Raw genomic sequence first — 18,948 nt, forward strand, 5'->3', positions numbered from 1 at the left:
TTTTTCGAAAGAGGAGGCTTAGAGTTGTAAAAAGGTTGTTGTTTAATACTCATTTTATGGTTAAAAACGAACTCGATAACTTTTGTTCAATAATGGAACTTGTTGAGTTCTCTGTCACTCGTACTTTTACAGAATACAAGATGAGGTGAGGTTTTGAGTGTGACGTGCTTAATTAGAGGAAGAGTTCGCAACCGTGTCGTAACAGTTTCTGGGCTCACGTCCTTCATTTAGACAGGTTTAGACAGATCTAATCTGAGATTTGGACAGATCTGATCAGACGTGGAGTACGAAGGATCCAAGCAGATTTAAACATTTGCTGATTAGTGTCATAGTTCTCAAAATAAAACGTAGAGGAGACAATTTATTTAATTACGATTACTTATAGTTGCTTAAATTAAAAGTAAGAAATGGCTCTTAGAATTGGTAAAGAGGTTCTAGAGGTTTAAAATGATTCCCAAATTTGCAAATAATTTTAGAAGGAAAGAAAAAGAGCTTAGTTTTAAAATTAGCAAAACGTTTAGAATTGGGTTTAATCAAGGATGAAAATAAAGCTGAAATGATAAGACAGTTACTGAAACACTCAGGTGTGTCAGAGAAAGAGACATATGCAGTGGAGTTAGAAAATCTGAAATTACGTTTGAAGAAAATGGAGTTGGAAAAAAGGGACAGAGACAGTGAGTGAGAGAGAGAAGGAAAGCAGAGAGAAAACGCCAAAAGAAAGAGAAATGGAGAGGGTGTTTGAACTCCAGAAGTTGCTACTCAGTCAGCAAAGACAAGTTCAAAGGATAGAGATGAAGAGAGAAGGTTGGAATGTATACAGATAGGTTAAAAATAACTGCCATTTTGATGAGGAAAATGTCGAAGCCGTCTTTATTGCATTTGAAAAATTGGCTTGGCAGATAGAGTGGTCAGCATACTTGTGGGTAATTTTAGTTCAGACTAAACAGATAGGCAGAGCGAGTGAGATATTTGCAGAGCTGTCAGATGAGGGATCAAGAGATTATGAAGAGGTCAAACAGATGACTTTGAATGCTTATGAATTGGTAGCAGAAGCGTACAAACAGTAGTTCAGAAACATAAAGAAGAAACCAGGTCAGACTTATATTGTGCGTGAAAGAATTAAACAGTTACTTTGAAGATGGATGCGGGGACAGACTTTGATTGTTTTCATTACTGCAGGGGGAATTCAGAGGAGTATTATTGAGATGTGTAAAACTCTGAAGGACATAAATAGAGTAGACAGGAAATAACTTATCACGTTGATCTTTTGAACAAAGACCGCCAGAGAGACATGGATTTAAGTTAAGGGACAAATGAGGCATCTGCGGAAAAGACTTCCCACACAGACCATGAATGGTATATAGATCTCCCCCCTGCTGTACCGGTGGTAGAGACAGTGATAAAAGGAGTATGTATTTGTGCCCTTGGACTTTCAAGATATGCAAATATGTTGGCCACAATTTGGAAAATTGGATGGAACCGGTGTGGTATTGCCTACCTTCCCAAAACCATAGTTGTTGCACGAGTATGCTTTACTAGCCACCTGTGACGTTTTGAGAAGAGGTTTGGCACAGAGCCGTTGTCACATCGAACGGTTTAGCCCTGGGCCGGCATCTCACATCATAAGAAAGATTCAGTCATTTTGTAGCGCCAGGAACAAAATTAAATGCGCAGATTCCACTGACCTTACTAAGTGTCTGTAAACTCAGTACGTTTTCAGGCTTTCTTACCTTTTCTCTTTTCTTCACTTCCTTGTTTAGTCCTGTGTGGGCTTTCAGCTAAACGGGGTATGGCTGATCGGGCAGCTGTATGCTCCTCCTGCAGAATGTGGCAGGAGAGAGACACATGTCTCTGCTGAGCACATCTGCAGTAAGTGCACCCAACTCCAGCTCCTCAAAAATAAAATTAGGGAACTGGAGCTGGAGCTGGATGAACTGCAGAACATCCAGGAGGCTGAGGGAGAAATTGAGCTGATGTACAGGGAGGTAGTCACTCCTCAGACACAGGATAAAGACAGCTGAGTTGCAGTCAGAGGGAGGAAAGGGAACCAACAAACAGAGCAGGGATCCCCTGTGGCCATTCTCCTCAGCAATAAGTGTACCATTTTGGATACTGCTAGTGGGGACAGCATATCAGGGGAAAGCCATAGTTGTCAGGTCTCTGGCAGAGCCTGGCACTGAGGCTCAGAAGTGAAGGAGGGCGAATAGAAAAACACTAGTGGTAGGGGACTCAATAGTTAGACGGATTGCCAGGAGATTTTGTGGTCAGGAACGGGATTCCTGAAAGGTATGTTTCCTCTCTGGTTCCAGGATCCGGGATTTCACTGATCGGGTTCACAGGATTCTGAAGGGGGAGGGTGAGCAACCAGAAATCGTGGTATGTATTGGCACCAATGATATAGCCAGGAAAGTGTTTGAGGATGTGAAAAGTGCCTACAAAGAGCTGGGTTGGAACCTGAAGAACAGGACGAGTAGAGTCGTGATCTCGGATTTGCTACTGGCGCCACAAGACAGTGACGTCAGAAACAGTCAGCGAGTGCAGCTTAAAACGTGGCTGCGAGGCTGGTGAAGGAGGGAGAGTTTCAGATACTGAGACCATTGGAATGTCTTCTGGGGAACGTGGGGCCTGTACGGAAGGACAGGCTACACCTGAACTGAGGGGCATAGATGTCCTGGGTGGGAGATATGTTTGTGCGGTTCGGGAATGTATAAACTGGTTAGGTAAGGGAGTAGGAACTGAGAGGGAGTTAGTTGTTGATGGGGGCAGTGACAGGGTATAGTGAATCTACGAGAAAGGTTTTTCACATGATTAAACAAAGAGAAAGATTGAAGTGTGTCTGCTTTAACACAAGAAGTGTCAGAAATAAGAGTGATGAACTTTGAACATGGATCAGTACTTGGGACTACGATGCTGTGGCCATAACGGAGATGTGGGTTTCACAATTGCCGGAATGGTTGCTAGATGGTCCAGGGTTTAGAACGTTTAAAAATAACAAGGTGGGTGGCAAAAGAGCGGGGGATGCAGCATTGCTAATCAGAGAGTGCATCCCAGCTACAGAAACGAAGGTTGTTGAGGAAGGTTTGTTTAAAGAATCAGTGTGGGTACAAGTTAGGAACAGCAAGGGAGCAGCCACCTCATGGGAGGTTTTTCACAGACCCGCTAATAGCAGTAGGGAAATTGAAGAAGTCATAGGCCGGCAGAGTTTGGGAAAATGTAGATGCAGCAGGGTTGTTTTTTTATGGATGACTTCAACTTTCCCAATATTTACTGAAACCTCCTTTGTTTGGATGCATTGGATGGGGACATTTTTTCGGGAGTGTTCAAGAGGGTTTCCTTACTCAGCATGTAGACAGAACGACGAGAGGAGAAGCCATTTTGGATTTGGTCCTCAGCAATGAGCCAAGACAGGTGTCGGATTTCGCAGTGAGAGAATACTTTGGTGACAGTGAGAACAACTGCCTTACATTTACCATAGCCTTGGAGAGGGAAAGGAGGAATTACGAAGGGAAGATATTAAATTGGGGAAAGAGAAAATTATGACGTTATCAGGCAGGAGTTGGGAAGTACAGATTATGAGTAATTGTTCCGCAGACAGGGCACAAAAGACATGTGGAGATTGTTTAAGGAGCAGTTGTTGCGAGTGATGCATAAATTTACTTCTCTGAGGCTGTCAAGAAAGCGTAAGATTAACAAGCCTTGGATGACGAGAACAGAGGAGCTTCTTGTCAAAAGGAAGAAAGCAGCTTACTAAGGTGGAGGTGCAAAGATCTAGCACAACTTTAGAGAATAAGAAGCTTACTAGAAAGAAGCTCATAAATGGATTGTTGAGATCCTGGAGGGAGCATGATAAAGGCTTGGCAGGAACGATTAGGGAGAACCTAAAGGCATTTTACTCATATGTGATGAATAAGAGGATGATCGGGGAGAATGTATGGCCGGTCAGGGATAGCGTAGAAGGACCTGTGCGTGTAGTCTGAGCAGATAGGGGTAGGGCCAAATGAGTTTATTTTTTGCTTTGGTTTTCACTAAGTAAAGGGACCTTGTTGTGAATGAAAACTTTGAATCTGGGAAACAGGCTTGAACAGATCAAGATTGTTGAAGTTGATGTGCTGGAAATTTTGGCAAACATTAAGCTTGATAAGTCGCCAGAGACAGATCAGGTTTATCCTAGGCTGCTCCAGGAAGCGAGAAAGGAGATTTCTAAGACGCTGACGTTGATCTTTGCTTCCCCACTCTCCGCGGGAATCGTACCAGAGGATTGAAGGGAGGTGAATATTGTTGCTCTTTTCAAGAACGGTAATAGAGAAATTCCTGGCAATCACAGACCAGTCAGTCTTATAGCTGTGGTCAGCAAGGTTTTTAAAAGAATTCTGAGGAATAGGATTTATGACTATCTGGAAATACATAACGTGATTAAAGTTAACCAGCATGGCTTCGTGAGAGGCATGTCATGCCTCGTGCATTTTATTGAGCCTTTTTTGAAGAGGTGATGAGGCAGATCAGTGAAGGTCAAGCAGTGGATGTGGTGTATATGGACTTCCGGCATTTGATAAGGTTCCCCACAGTAGGCTCATTCATAAAATCACGAATTAAGGGATACAGGGATATTTGGCTGTCAGGATTCATAGTTAGTTGGCTGACAAGCATGGAAAGTATTCTGCCTGGAGGTCAGTGGTGAGTGTTGTCCCGCAGGGCTATGTTCTTGAGTCTCAGCTCACTGTAGTATTTTAAAAATGACTTGACTGAGGGTGTTGAGAGATGGGTTTGTAAATTTTCCGATACCACAAAGGCTGGAGGAACAGCTAATAGTATCGAGGGCTATTGCAGGCTGCAACGCAACATAGACAGGGTGCAGAGATAGACTGAGAAATGGCAAATGGAATTTCAATTGGATACTGCAAAGTCATGTGTTTTGGAAGGTCAGGCTTGAATGCTGAATATAGTATTAAAGACAGGATTCTTGGCTGTGTAGAGGAACAGCGGGTGTTCAAGTGCTTAGATCCTCCAAAGTTGCCATCCAAGTGGATAGGGTTGTTAGGAAGGCATATGGCGATTTGACTTTCATTAACAAGGGAATCGTGTTTAAGAACTGCGAGGTTTTGCTGCAGCTCTTCGAAACCCTGGTGAGACCACATTTCAAATATTGTGTCCAGATCTGGTCGCCCTATGATAGGAAAGCCACGAAGGCTTTGTAGAAGGTGCAAAGAAGGTTTACCAAGATGCTGCCTGGACTGGTAGGCTCATCTTCCAAAGAGAGGTTGACTAAAACCGGACTTTTCTCTCTGGAGAGATGGAGGAATAGAGGTGACCTGATCCAGGTATGCAAGGTAATGAGAGGCATGAATAGAGTCGTTAGCCAGAGACTTTTCCCTAGGCCAGGATTGACTGGCACGAGGGGCCATAGTTTTAATGTGTTAGAAGGAAGGTATAGAGGAGAAATAAGAGGTAGGTTCTTTATGTAGAGAGTTGTGACTGCATGGAATTCGTTGCCAGCGGTTGTGATGATCTATGTTATGGCTGATTCTCACTCACTGAGTTACTCTTAAAGACGTAACAATAGCAGGCAAACTAGGGAGCACTTTTATGGTGCCAGTGAATGTACCTATCTTTTCTCCAGGAGGCGTACATCTTCACATCACACAAAGGAAGCCCAAAGCCCAATTTAAAACTGCAACAATGATTTGATGAGAATTAATAATGGCGCTGCATGTTCAGGCCTCCATTGGTATTTGAGAAAGGAGCAACAGTCTGTGTTTTAGCCCATTGCAATTCTGCAGAGAATCGTCATTTTAGATCTTTGAAAGGGGCTGGAAGATTATGCCTTTTCACAATTGCTCTACTGAGTATTTCCTTTCGTGTTCCACATCCAATTCCAGTATTGCATTGCATAACTGAGTGAGCATCCATCTCCCCTTCGTGTGGCTGGTCACAGTTAACCAGCCTTGAAAATAAATTTCCTCATTCTCCAACCCAGCCTTCTCTCAGTTTTCATCGGTGTATCTCTACTGGTGAATGGAGCTCCACCAAAGTCAAACTTTCTTGGAAGCAGACATTGAGGTTTACCCCCACTGCTGTGGCACCAATAACTAAACTTGACTAGACGAGCAGATACATTTTTGCTAACGTTGGGAATTGACTGCATGCAACTGGCAGCCTCATATCCCCATTTAAAACAGTGACAGCATTCTTTAGTCACTAAATCTCTGTCCAATACTCTGAGAAGTTCTGGCATCTGTAAGGTGTGGTCAATTATTTCTCTTAATTCTTTACCTTTCCTGCTTTAACCCTTTCCCACAGCTCTCTCTGATTTTCCCTCTCTCATCTCCTTCTTGTCTCTGTCTTGATGCATCTACCTGATTATTCTCTCTCTCTGAATCTCACTTTCTCTTCCCTTAAGTGTGTTATTTTATTTATAAATTAGTTTCCCAGGCTCTACCTTGCACTATTCATATTTATCACCACCTGTGAACAGTCTTTCAACTTTTCATCTTCATATCACTGCTGTGGTGTTGCAGGCATGAGGCAGTTTGGGTGATGGCGTGTAATACAGAGTGATGCCAAAAATGAATGTTCAATTCTTGAACCAGCAGATATAAAGCCAGTAAGATAAAGGATGAGGACTAGGCCATTCGGCCCCACACATCTACTCTGATATTCAGGAGAATGAGGGCTGCTCTGACAACTCTCAATCCACTTTCTCGCATTTGCTTGTTGCCTGTCACCCTCGATTTCTCTCCCTATCAAGAATCGATCATAGAGTCGGCGCCATAGAGTCATAGAGATGAACAGCAAGGAAACAGATCCGTCGGTCCAACTCGTCCATGCTGACCAGATATCCCAACCCAGTCTAGTCACATCTGACAGCACCTGATCATATCCCTCTAAACTTTTCCGATTCATATACCCATCCAGATGCCTTTTAAATGTTGCAATTTTACTAGTCTTCACCACTTCCTGTGGCAACTCAATCCATACACCTACCACCCTCTGCAGGAAAATGTTGCCCTTTAGATCTCTTTTATATCTTTCCACTTTTACCCTAAGCCTATGCCCTCTAGTTCTGGACTCCGAAACCCCAGGGAAAAGAGACTTTGTTTATTTATCCTATCCATGCGCCTCATGATTTTTTACACCTTTATAAGGCCACTCCTAATCCTCTGACGCTGCAGAGAAAACCGCCCCAGCCTATTCAACTTCTCCCTATACGCTCAAATCCTCAATCCCTGGTAACATCGTTGAAAAATCTTTTCTGAACCCTTTCAAGTTCCACAGCATCTTTCCGATAGGATGGAGACCATAATTTCATGCAACATTCCAAAAGTGGCCTAAACAATGTCCTGTACAGCCGCAACATGACCTCCCAACTCCTGTATTCAATACTCCGACCAATAAAGGAAAGCATACTAAACGTCTTCTTCACTATCCTATCTACCTGCGACTCGATATTGAAGAAACTATGAAACTGCACTCCAAGGTCTCTTTGTTCAACAGCACTCCCTAGGATCTTACCATTGAGTGTATAAGTTCTGCAAAGATTTACTTTCCAAAAAGGCAGCATCTCGCATTTATATCAATTAAACTCCGTCTTCCAATTCTCTGCCCATTGACTCATCTGGTAAAGTCTGAGGTAACCTTTTTCACTGTCCACTACACCTCCAATTCTAATGTCATCAGCAAACTTACCAGCTATACCTCGTATGCTCACATCCAAATCGCTTATTTAAATGATGGAATGTTGAGAACCCAGCACCGATCCTTGTTGCACACCACTGGTCACAGGCCTCCAGTCTGAAAAACAACCCTCCACCGATTTCAGCCTTCACTAGACATAAGAGTTTTGCATCCCTTCTCCCCTCTCCAAAATCTCTCCGTAAGAGTGAGTTCTAAACATTGACAAAACTCTGAAAGAGGAATTTCTTCCTCACCTTCATCTTAAATTGCTGCTCATATGTTCTGTGACTGTGGTCATGAACTCTGTCAGCACTTACCCTGTAGAGCCCGTTATGAATGTCGTATATTTCAGGTGAGAGCACCTCTCATTCTTCTTAACTCCAGTGAAAGAGTTCTAAATGTTTTTGCCTTTCCTCAATAAGATAATCCTTCCAAATCAGAATCGTCGTAGTGAACTTTTCTGAACTGACTCTAAATGATAGAATATCCACTCAGTAATAAGAGGAAAAATAGTGCTCACAGATGTGGTCTCACCAGCACCTTGTACAGTTGCAGACCCACTTCTCTACTCTGATATTCCCACCCCCTTTAAGTAAGGATCAATATTCCAATAACCCTTCCTGATTATCTGCTTCACCTGTCTGTTAGTTTTCAGTGTTTATTGCACAAATTCCTCTAAGTCGCTTTGTGTTGCAGTTTTCTCCATTTTACTAAAATCCTGTTTCTTGTTCGCCCTTCCAAGGTCTTCACATCTTCCCACATCATCCAACATTGGCCAACCATTATTCCCACTGACTTAAATAATCAATATTTCTCTGTATTGTAAACTGTTAGCATCCTTTCACAACCTGCTTTTCTGCCTATTCTTCTGTGATTCGCAATTTTGGCGACAGATTAATCACTCCCTTGCTCCAGGTCATTAATATCATGCAGGTTCCACCTTATCAAGCTCTTCCCTCACCTGGGGTGTTGTGATCGTCAGATTAAACCATAAACAGATGTCCTCCATTAGTTACACGTTTCTTATGAATTGCTTTAGATTAGATTAGATTAGATTACTTACAGTGTGGAAACAGGCCCTTCGGCCCAACAAGTCCACACCGACCCGCCGAAGCGCAACCCACCCATACCCCTACATTTACCCCTTTACCTAACACTACGGGCAATTTAGCATGGCCAATTCACCTGACTTGCACATCTTTGGAGTGTGGGAGGAAACCGGAGCACCCGGAGGAAACCCACGCAGACACGGGGAGAATGTGCAAACTCCACACAGTCAGTCGCCTGAGGCGGGAATTGAACCCGGGTCTCTGGCGCTGCGAGGCAGCAGTGCTAACCACTGTGCCACCGTGCCGCCCACTTTTGTTTTCTTCAATACTTACCTCTGAAGCAGAACCAGTTGCCATCCTGTCTAATCAGCTTTCCCAAGCTGTTTGGAATTTGTGTCCTCATTATGAGACAGCCATTTGCTCCCAGCCTCACTTGCAGCATACCATGAGGAAGACAAATTTTGTTTTAGCGTTCATTGGAAGAGGAAAGGATTTTAGAGGTCGTGAAACCTCACTGAAATTTCATGGGGACTTGGCGAGACTCCCATTGGACAATTGTGTGTATTTTCGTCTCCCATATCAAACAGGACATTCTGTCGAAAGTGTGATTGCTCATCAACATAGCCTGACCATTCAATGAGATTGTGGCTATTTTTGATCATCGTCCACCTGATATGCAGTTATGGTGCAAGGCATGCCACGACGTGGGCCAAGAGTTGGGTTAAAAAAAATGTTAGATTGGGATTACGTTATTGGGAATTGATGGTCTAGTGGCATTATTCCTATTTGTTCATCTAAAGTCCAATTGTCATCCTGGGTATTTATGTTCTATTTGGGCCTTAGCTGATGGTAGAATTCGAATAGAACATAGAACAAAGAACAAAGAAAATGTACAGCCCAGGAACAGGCCCTTTGGCCATGACCTGCTGTGCTTTTCCAGCACTACTCTGATCTAAACTCTGGTTTCCGGCATATGCGATCCTCACTTTTGCCTCCAAGCCTGAGTTGATCCAAATCTACTGTCCAAACCTGTCGCCCAATTTGTAAGCATCTGTATCCCTCTTCTCTCCACCTGCTCATGCCACTGTCCAGACGCATCTTAACTGAATCTACAGTGCCTGCCTCTACCACCTCTGCTGGCAACACGTTCCAGACGCCCACCACCCTCTGTGGGAAGTACTTGCCCCGTGTATCCCCCTTAAACGTTCCACCTCTCACCTTCAAAGCGTGACCTCTCGTTATTGAATCCTTTGCCCTGGGAAAAAGCTTGTCTCTATCCATTCTGTCTATACCCTTCATGATTTTGTAAACCTCAATCAGGTCCCCCCATCACCTTTTTTTCTAGTGAAAACAAACCTAACCTACTCAACCTCTCTTCTTAGCTAATACCTCTCACACCAGTCAACAACCTCGTAAACCTTCTCTGCACCCTCTCCAAAGCGTCCACATCCTTTTGGTAATAAGATGATCAGAATTCTACACAGTATTCTAAATGCGGCCGAACCAATGTCTTGTACAATTTGAACACGACTTGCCAGCTCTTATACGAAACACCCTGTCCAGTTAAGGCAAGCATACTATATGCCTTCTTGACCGTTCTATCCACTTGTCCAGCAACCTTCAGGGCACAATGGACCTGCACTCCGAGATCCCTCTGCCAATCAACTTTTCCCAAGGCTCTTCCATTCATTGTATCATTCTCTCTAGAACTAGTCTTGTCTAAATGCAACACCTCACATTTGTCTGGATTTAAATCCTTCTGCCACCTTTCCGCCCAACTCTCCAGTCTGTCTATATCCTCCTATATTCTTTGACAGTCCCCTATGCTTTCTGCTACTCCACCAATCTTCTTGTCATCTGCAAACTTGCTGATCATACCAACACTGCCCTCTTCCAGATCATTTATACATATTACAAACAACAATGCCCCCAACACTGACCCCTGTGAAGCACCTCTGGTCCCCTTTCTCCATTTTGAGAATTTCATTTCAACTACTACTCTCTGTCTTCTGTTGTTGAACCAGGTCTTTACCACCCAGTTAGAACACCCTGCATACCATGTAACTTCACTTTCTCCATTAATCTACCATGGAGAACCTTATCAAATGCCTTATTAAAGTCCATGTATATGACAGCAACAGCCCCTCCTTCATCTAACAACTTGGTCACTTTCTCAAAAAACTCTATTAAGTTGGTAACGCACGACCTCCCTGGCACAAAACAATGTTGCCTATCACTGATGAGTCCATTCTTTTCCAAATATAAATAGATCCTATCCCTTTCCCACCACCGACGTCAGGCTCACTGGTCTGTAGGTACCTGGAATATCCCTACTAATCTTCTTGTACAGGGGGACAAGATGAGCAATCTTCCACTCCTCCGGTACCTCAGCTGTATTTAAGGATGCCACAATTATATCTGTCAGGGCCCCAGCTGTTTCCTTTCTCGCCTGCACCAGCAACCTGGGATAGATCCCATCCAATCCTGGGGATTTGTCCAACTTAATAACCTCTAGCTTACCTAACTAACCCACCTTCCCTACTTATTTCAACGTGATCCAGACTAATCAAACTTCTATATCTAATCTCAAGGTTCAACATGTTCCTCTCGTCAGTGAACACTGATGCAAAGTAATCATTCAGAATTTCACCCATTCTCTCAGGTTCGATACACAGCCTTCCCTCATTATTCTTTGTGAAACAAACCTTTTCTCTAGTAACCCGCTTGCTTCTTATATAAGAATAAAATGCTTTGAGATTCTCCTTAATTCTGCTCGATAAAGCTATTTCATGAACCCTTTCAGCCCGCTTGATTCCTCTTTTAAGACTTATCCTCCTCTTCCGATATTCTTCCAGGGTCCGTTCTGTTCTTAGCTGCCCAGACCTTATATATGATTTCCTTTTCCTCTTGGCTAGTCGTACAATTTCTCCTGTCATCCATAGATCAGGAATCTTGTCCTTCCTATCCTTTGCCTTCAACAGGGCATGCCTATTCTGCACTATCTTTAACCTATCTTTGACAGCCTCCCACACATCAAAAGTGGACCTCCGTTCAAATATCTGTGTCCAATCCACATTTCCGAGCTCCTGCCTAATTTTGATATAATTGGCCTTGGCCCAGTTTAGTACTCTTCCCTTAGGACAAGTCTCATCTTTATCTACGAGTATTCTAAAACTTTCAGAACTGTGTTCACTGTTCACAAAGAAATCCCCCACTGCAACCTTTACCACCTGTCCTGGCTCGTTCCCCAGTACCAGGTCCAATATGGCCCCTTCCCTTTTCGGACCATTGACATACTGCTCTAGAAAACTCCTGGATGTTCTTACACATTCTGCCCCATCCAGACCTCTGACGCTAAGCGTATCCCAGTCAAGTTTGTGAAAATTAAAATCTCCCATCACCACTACACAATTGCCTCTATATATTTCCATAATCTGTCTACCTATTTGTTCTTCGACCTCACGCTCACTGTTGGGAGGTCGGCAATAGAGGCTCAACAATGTAACTGCACCATTCTTATTTCTCAGCTCCACCCATAATGCCTCACTACCGAAGACATCCATAGTGTCCCCCTTCAGTGCAGCCGTGATATCATCCTTGACCAGCAATGCAACTCCAACCCCTTCCTCCCCCCCCCCCCCCCCCCCCCCGCTTAACTTCCCTCCCTGTCCTGTCTGAAGGATCTATATTCTGGAACATTTAGTTGCCAATCATCCCCTTCTTTCAACCAAGTCTCTGTGATTGCAATAACATCATAATCTTAGCCACCAATCCAAGCCGTAAGTTCATTTTCCTTACACTCTATACTCCTTGCATTAAAATAGATGCATTTCAGGCCACCAGTTCTTTTGTGTTCGTCTGCTCTCTGCCTACTATTCCCCTTATCAATGCTAGCTTCATGATTCTTACAGTCTCCAGTCTCCACCTCGCTTCCTATTTTTTTTTCTAGTTCCCAGTTCCCTGCCATATTAGTTTAAAACCTCCCCAACAGCAGGAGAAAAATCTCCCCCAAGGACACTGGTTCCAGTCTGGTTCAGATGGAGATCGTTCATTTTGTAATAGTCCCATCTTCCCCCGAACCGGGCCAAATGTACAACAAATCTGAAGCCCTCCCTCCGACACCATCACTCAAGTCACGTGTTCGTCCTGACTTTGTTTTTTCATTTCTACGCTGGCTAGCACGTGGCACTGGTAATAATCACTACCTTTGAGGTCCACCTCTTTAACTTCTCTCCTAGCTCCCTGAATTCTTCTTGCAGGGCCTCATCTCGTTTTTTAACGAGATGAGGTCTTGTCTATATGCACCAAGATAACTGGCTGTTCACCCTGCCCTTTTAGAATGCTCTGCAGCTGATCGGTCACATCCCTGACCCGAACACATGAGAGGCAACATACCAGCCGGGAGTCCCGTTTTCGAACACAGAAACGCCTATCTACTCCCCTTACAATAGAATCCCCTATGACGATGGCCCTACGAGTCTTTTTCCAGCCCTTCTGAACAGTAGTGCCTGCCACTCTGCCATGATCTTTACAACCGCTGGCCTCTCCTGATGAGCCATCTCCCCCAACAGTATCCAAAACAGTATACCTATTCTGGAGGGAGATGACCGCAGGGGACACCTGCACTGCCTTCCTACTCATTTTCTGCCCTTTGGTCACGTATTCACTGTCTCCCTCAGTAACTCTAACCTGCGGTGTGACCAGTTCACGAAAGGTGCTATCCACGACCTCCGCAGCATCATGGATGCTCCTCAGTGAGTCCATACGCAGCTCCAGAGCTGCAGTCAAACATGAGCTGCAGCTCGACACACCTCTTGCAAGCGTTAGAGTCAGGACCATCAGACACGTTCCTGAGTTCCCATATCAAGCAAGAGGCACAGGTCACGAATCTGAGGTCTCCGGCCATAGTAAGCTTAGCTTTACATGAACTAACTAAAACCAAACAATGAACTTAATTAGATGAAAAAAATATAAAGACAAAAAAAATGCCTTACATTACAGAGTCTTTTTCTTCCAGTTAGAGGAGGGGCGCAGAAGGGAGATACTGGACGAGTAGTATCTCGGGTTTAGCCACTGCCCAAATATAAATTAAGCCCATACCTTCCCGGCAGCCCGCCCTTCACTCCATCTTGTCTCCTCGTCGCTCTGTCCAAATGGAGGGCCGACTTCCCAGGTAAATCCCTTTTAAAGTGGGAAAATGTACCCTTCCCAGCAGCCCTCCCTTCTCTTCATTTCGAAAATTGGGATAGAAAAGTAACAGTGACAATGAAACTCTTATCCCTTCTTGGCCAATGTCTCAATCTAGTTCACAGCTCCCCTTAAGGGAAAACTTCAATTCATGTGACTACAAAGACCCAGCGATGTGTTTGATTTACAATTTCCCTCTGGGCAATAAGGGAAGATAATAAATACTGGCTTGGCTAGTGATGCTAAATCCCGTAACTGAATAAAACAATAGCTGGGGACATATATTTGACTGGCACACGGTTGATGGGCCAAAGGGCCTTTTTTGTGTGCTGCGGATCAGTATGACTGCACTTGATACAGGGTCGTTCGATAATGTATGTTTCAGCTCATCTGTTCACACTGAGCATTGCATCATGTAACTGGGACGGGAGAGTTTGGACGAGAATCTCTACTAAATGTTCCCCTTTTCCATATTGACCTGAAGCTATAAGGTAGTGGCTGGTATCAGCGTTGGAATTCCCCCAGGCTCAGCAGTACTCATGGTGCTGTTCCCTCTGGCGAAAGCTTTCAATCAGTGGAGAAGGACCATCTCCAGGAATTGTGACAGAACAATTTGGGACATGAGCTCTGGAAACCATGACCATCCTGGAATATAGGTTTTGGGTCTTCAACGCATTGGCTGTAGTCCTGCTACTTTCTGACCACCCTCTCTCCCGTTTAATAAGGCAAACCACCAAGCCACTAGGAATTAGTGGAAGATTGAATTTAACTCAGATAAATATGAGATGACACACTTTGGAAGAAGTGAAATGACAAGAGAATGGCAGGAGACGAGGAAGTTCAGGGAAACAGAGGCATATTGGGATGTTCATCCACAGATCTATGAAGGCAGCTGGACAGGCTGATAGTTTAGTTAAGGCAGCCACAGTGCAATGAACCGAGATACTGCTGCCTTCCCCTGGTGAGTCATCTCCCCTAACAGTATTCAAAACAGTGTATCTGTCCTGGAGGGAGATGACTGCAGCAGACACCTGCACTGATACCCTGCTTTTTTCTCTGCCTTTTGGTTGCCCATTACTTTTCTCCCTCAGAAATCCTAATCTGGAGTGTGACAAATTCTATCCACAACTTCCTCAGCATCGCGGATCCTCCAAAATGAGGCCATTCGCAGCTCCAGAGGCATCATGGTGGTCTAACAAGAGGTGCAGCTGGACACATGTCATGCATATAAAGGAGCCAGAGGCAGCAGCCCCATCCCTGAGCTCCCACATTGATAAGAGAGCATAACACGCGTTTCAGATCGCCTACCGTTGTTACACTTAAGCTTAACTTCATCCATCTATGATATAAAATAACAGATAAATGAATGAAGACAAAAAAATCGCAAATACACGAAAGGAAAGAAATAGAAATACCTTACCTTATCAACACACCATAGTCTTTTATCTTGGTTATAGCAAGGGGCGGGGTGGTTGTCAACGGAGCCTGAGACCGGACACCAGGGCAGGTTTGCATGTTATTGTCATCAGTATGTTTCTAGCAATTGCCTAATAGGTAAGGTGCATGATGATATGAAGGATTCCATTTCTGGTTCCTGCTGTGCTTTCTTTTGCACCGTAAATCTGGATGCTGTGCCCAGATGGAAACAAATACCCTCTCCTCATGCTATGTTCAACTAGCTGCTCCTCTCTGTGCGTTCTGTTTAAATTGGCTCAACTACCTAGTGTCCATTCTCTCTTTATAATTCTGTCTTCTTAACTGTTGCACTGTTCAGAATGAAGCCATTCAGCACGCAGTGCACACCTATGAAACTGGCCACGACCTGCTAGGAAGGAAACCACTCCACTCTCACTTCAGCAGTCAGACTACAAGTGGAATACTGTGAACAGTTTTGTAAACTTTATCTCAGAAAAGATAGTCTGCCATTCGACATAGTCCAGTGAAGTTTTACTAGGCTTGTAGCTGGTATGGCGGGGCTGTCAAGAGTGGTTGAACACAGGGACTGTGCTTATTGAAACGTAAAAGTTACCTTCTTGAAAATACATAATTGTTTGAGAACGTAACGGGTAGATGCAGAAAATTTGTTTCCCCATGTCAGATTTATTAGGAGTAAAGGGTAAAGTGGCAGAATTTACGATTGCACATTTCAAACAGAGATGTAAGTATTGTATCTTTGTGAATCTTTGGAATTCTTCATTGCAGAGGCTGTCAAAGATTGATCCTTAAGTATATTCAAGAAATGGATAATTTCCCTTTGGATTAATGAAAAATTCAAACTTCACGAATAAAAGGTAGTAAAGAGGAAACGAGGATGATTAGTTAAGCCAGGAAGTCAATTATTGAAGGAGCAAACTTATTGAGTTGACAAACCTCCTTTTGCCCATGCGCCTTATGGTCTTTATAAACGAAAGTGATGCTGTCCAGAGAAGTGCGATCTGCTGCCTGTTGTTTGGTCTGTATAAAGGTGCATCTAAACGGTGTAGAGGGGCTAATTATTTCTGAAGGACACATAGACGAGGAAATAAAGGTGAAAGGGAATGGAACCACGTCAGAAATTAGGCAATTATCGGGTAGTAATGCAATTCTGTTACAGATCTGGAAAGTTCAAACTTATGAACAAACAGACTTTATTGGACTCAACTGGTCTTTGTGCATTGGGAGAGTGCATTGACTGTTTCCCCTCCTGGCTGCCCGATTCGACTGTCTGCCGATCGCTGTTCTTCTGGTGTCACCTCTTCTCAATCCAGTCCCTTTTTTCAGTCGTTTGTCCTCAATCCATCACGGTGGCTTCCATATAGGAGTGACGCCATAATTATTTAACATATTTATCATAAAACTGAATTACCAAAACCAAGAATAGCAATGAAAGAAGCAGGAGTGTATGAGCAGGATGGAAGTAATAATCTAAAATGAAGGAAGAAGCTGTGGAATGGATAGAAATTTATTTGTGCCTGTCTTCTTTCCCAGCGAGCATTGTGCAATGTCTGTGGTTTGGGACATGGATGGCAGCCTGGAATTTTGGGAGCAATAGCCACCATTTCGCTATCTGCTGCCCAGACCGACAATCACGCATAGAAATAGTTACAGACGTCGAGATGATAGACATAAATTTTATAAAATTACACATCACCCATGAAAGTCATCAGAATTAAATGGGTGATCCACTTCATCGTCTGTAGCTCCCTCTGTCATTATTTGAAGTCGCTGAGTGACACAGATGTGTCTACAAATTGTTAAACTCAGTGCAGCATGAATCACTGCACTTCCAACAATCTGCTGGGATTTTGTGTGTGCCTCACACTTCTGTATTCACACAAACGCTCACTCTCACTTTCATCTCCCTTTCTGAACCAGAGTGGATAACACACACACCCTCAGACACAGTCTCAGCTCCATACTCAGAACTCGACACTGCAGAAATTCAAGCGGTCTGTCTCTGTAATGTATTCCTGCACTACTCATAATGACTGTCTCACCTTCAGACTCACAAACCCTCATATCACTCCATCCTCTTCAAACCCTGGAAAACATGCCATTTTAATATGATACTCAATATAGAACATTTTGCCTCATTTGTGATATACTTCATGCATTACAACTACATCTACATCTGAAATGTACCATAACACTTACATCCCCTCCTGTTTTCTTGCCTTTTTCAATTCTAGTTTTATGCATATAGTCTTTCTATTGATATCACTGCCTCTAGATGCTTGTATGTCAATGATGCTCACTTCATTTCTTATGTGCTTAACCTTTATTCTCGAAGAAAGATTTCTTACCAACATTCACAAAATATGCTCCCATCTTTGAAAAAGTTAAATTTCATTATTTTGACTTCATTTTGCATAACACATTACCATCAATATTACAATGTGTGGTTGTTTAAATTGTACTACATTATTACTCTAAGCAATTGCATTTTTTTAGCCGTTTTACTACTCATTCCACTTATTTACAGAATACACCTTCAATTTAAAGTGAGAACATACACGGCTGTCACATGACAGAAGGCATACCTGGTGGAGCGAATTAATATTCTTAATGTGATTACAATCATTTGGACTGTTTTGTTTAAGATGGTGTTAAGCTTATTGAGTCTTCTTGGAACTCTATTCATTGATGAGTTGCCGCAATTCTAGCTTGTGCCATCCAGGTAGTAGACTGGTTTTGGAGAGTCGTTAGGGGGCGAGTCCCTTGATGCATGACTTCCTTCTTCTGTATAAACTTGCAGATACATTATATGCATGGCTGTGCTTATTCACTTCCTGGTCAATTATAACACCAGGCTGCTCAAAATGGTGAATTTATTTTTCATGCCATTTCATTGGAAGACAAGGGTTGTTAGAGATGACTATTGACTGGCAACTGTGTGGCACAAGCAATGTTTGCGGTTATCAGCACAAGCTTGGGTATTTTGCAGATCGTGTAACATTTGGACATGGTTTTGATTGTTGGGGCATTGTTCTCTATAATGGTTTGTTGAGGGAGGTCAGTTGTTCACAGTATTCACTCGCACCTTGCTAATATGGTAGAACAGAAGTCCACATCTCCAAACTTCGACCCTATTACAGAGAACCCATACAGTGTTATAGCAGGCTATTCGACCCAATAAGTCCACAGTGACTCTCTGTAGCGCACACCCTATTACTCGACATTTGCCCCTGACTAATATATAGAAACTAGGCATCCCTGAACACTTTGGACAACTTAGCATGGCCATTTCACCTAACCTGCACATTTTTGGATTGTGGGCAGAAACCAGAGCACCTGCAGGAAAGCCACGCCAACACGGGGAGAAGGTGCAATCTCCACGCACACACACAGTCACCGAGACTGGAATCGAACCCAAGTCCTTGGTGCTGTGATGCAGCAGTGCGAACCCCCGAGCCACCGTGCCTTCGCATGGTAGAAGCATTATGGTAGCAGTGTGAGAGGAAGTGTAACGATAATAGATATTGATAGATGGAATGAATAGACAATGTAAGTTGACAAAGATGTTCCATTTGAGTCAGCCTGAGTTAATTCACGGGAACATGCA

At 43.5% G+C, this 18,948-nt stretch overlaps 1 protein-coding gene across 1 annotated transcript in view; it reads right to left on the reverse strand.

The window, feature by feature from the left end:
- Positions 1-13,458: 13,458 nt before the first annotated feature.
- Positions 13,459-18,948, reverse strand: part of LOC148135608 (putative G protein-coupled receptor 139) — a 29,202-nt gene continuing 23,712 nt past the window's right edge. Inside the window, exons 3-4 of the mRNA XM_087984607.1 lie at positions 15,216-15,246; positions 13,459-13,652 (exon numbers count right to left, since the gene is read on the reverse strand). Coding sequence (XP_087840733.1) covers positions 13,459-13,652; positions 15,216-15,246 — 225 coding nt within the window. The remainder of the gene's footprint in view (positions 13,653-15,215; positions 15,247-18,948) is intronic.

Source organism: Chiloscyllium plagiosum, unplaced genomic scaffold, assembly GCF_037043375.1.
Source record: "Chiloscyllium plagiosum isolate Xiang-an unplaced genomic scaffold, Cpla_swu_hap1 HiC_scaffold_49, whole genome shotgun sequence".
Lineage (NCBI taxonomy): Eukaryota > Metazoa > Chordata > Chondrichthyes > Orectolobiformes > Hemiscylliidae > Chiloscyllium > Chiloscyllium plagiosum.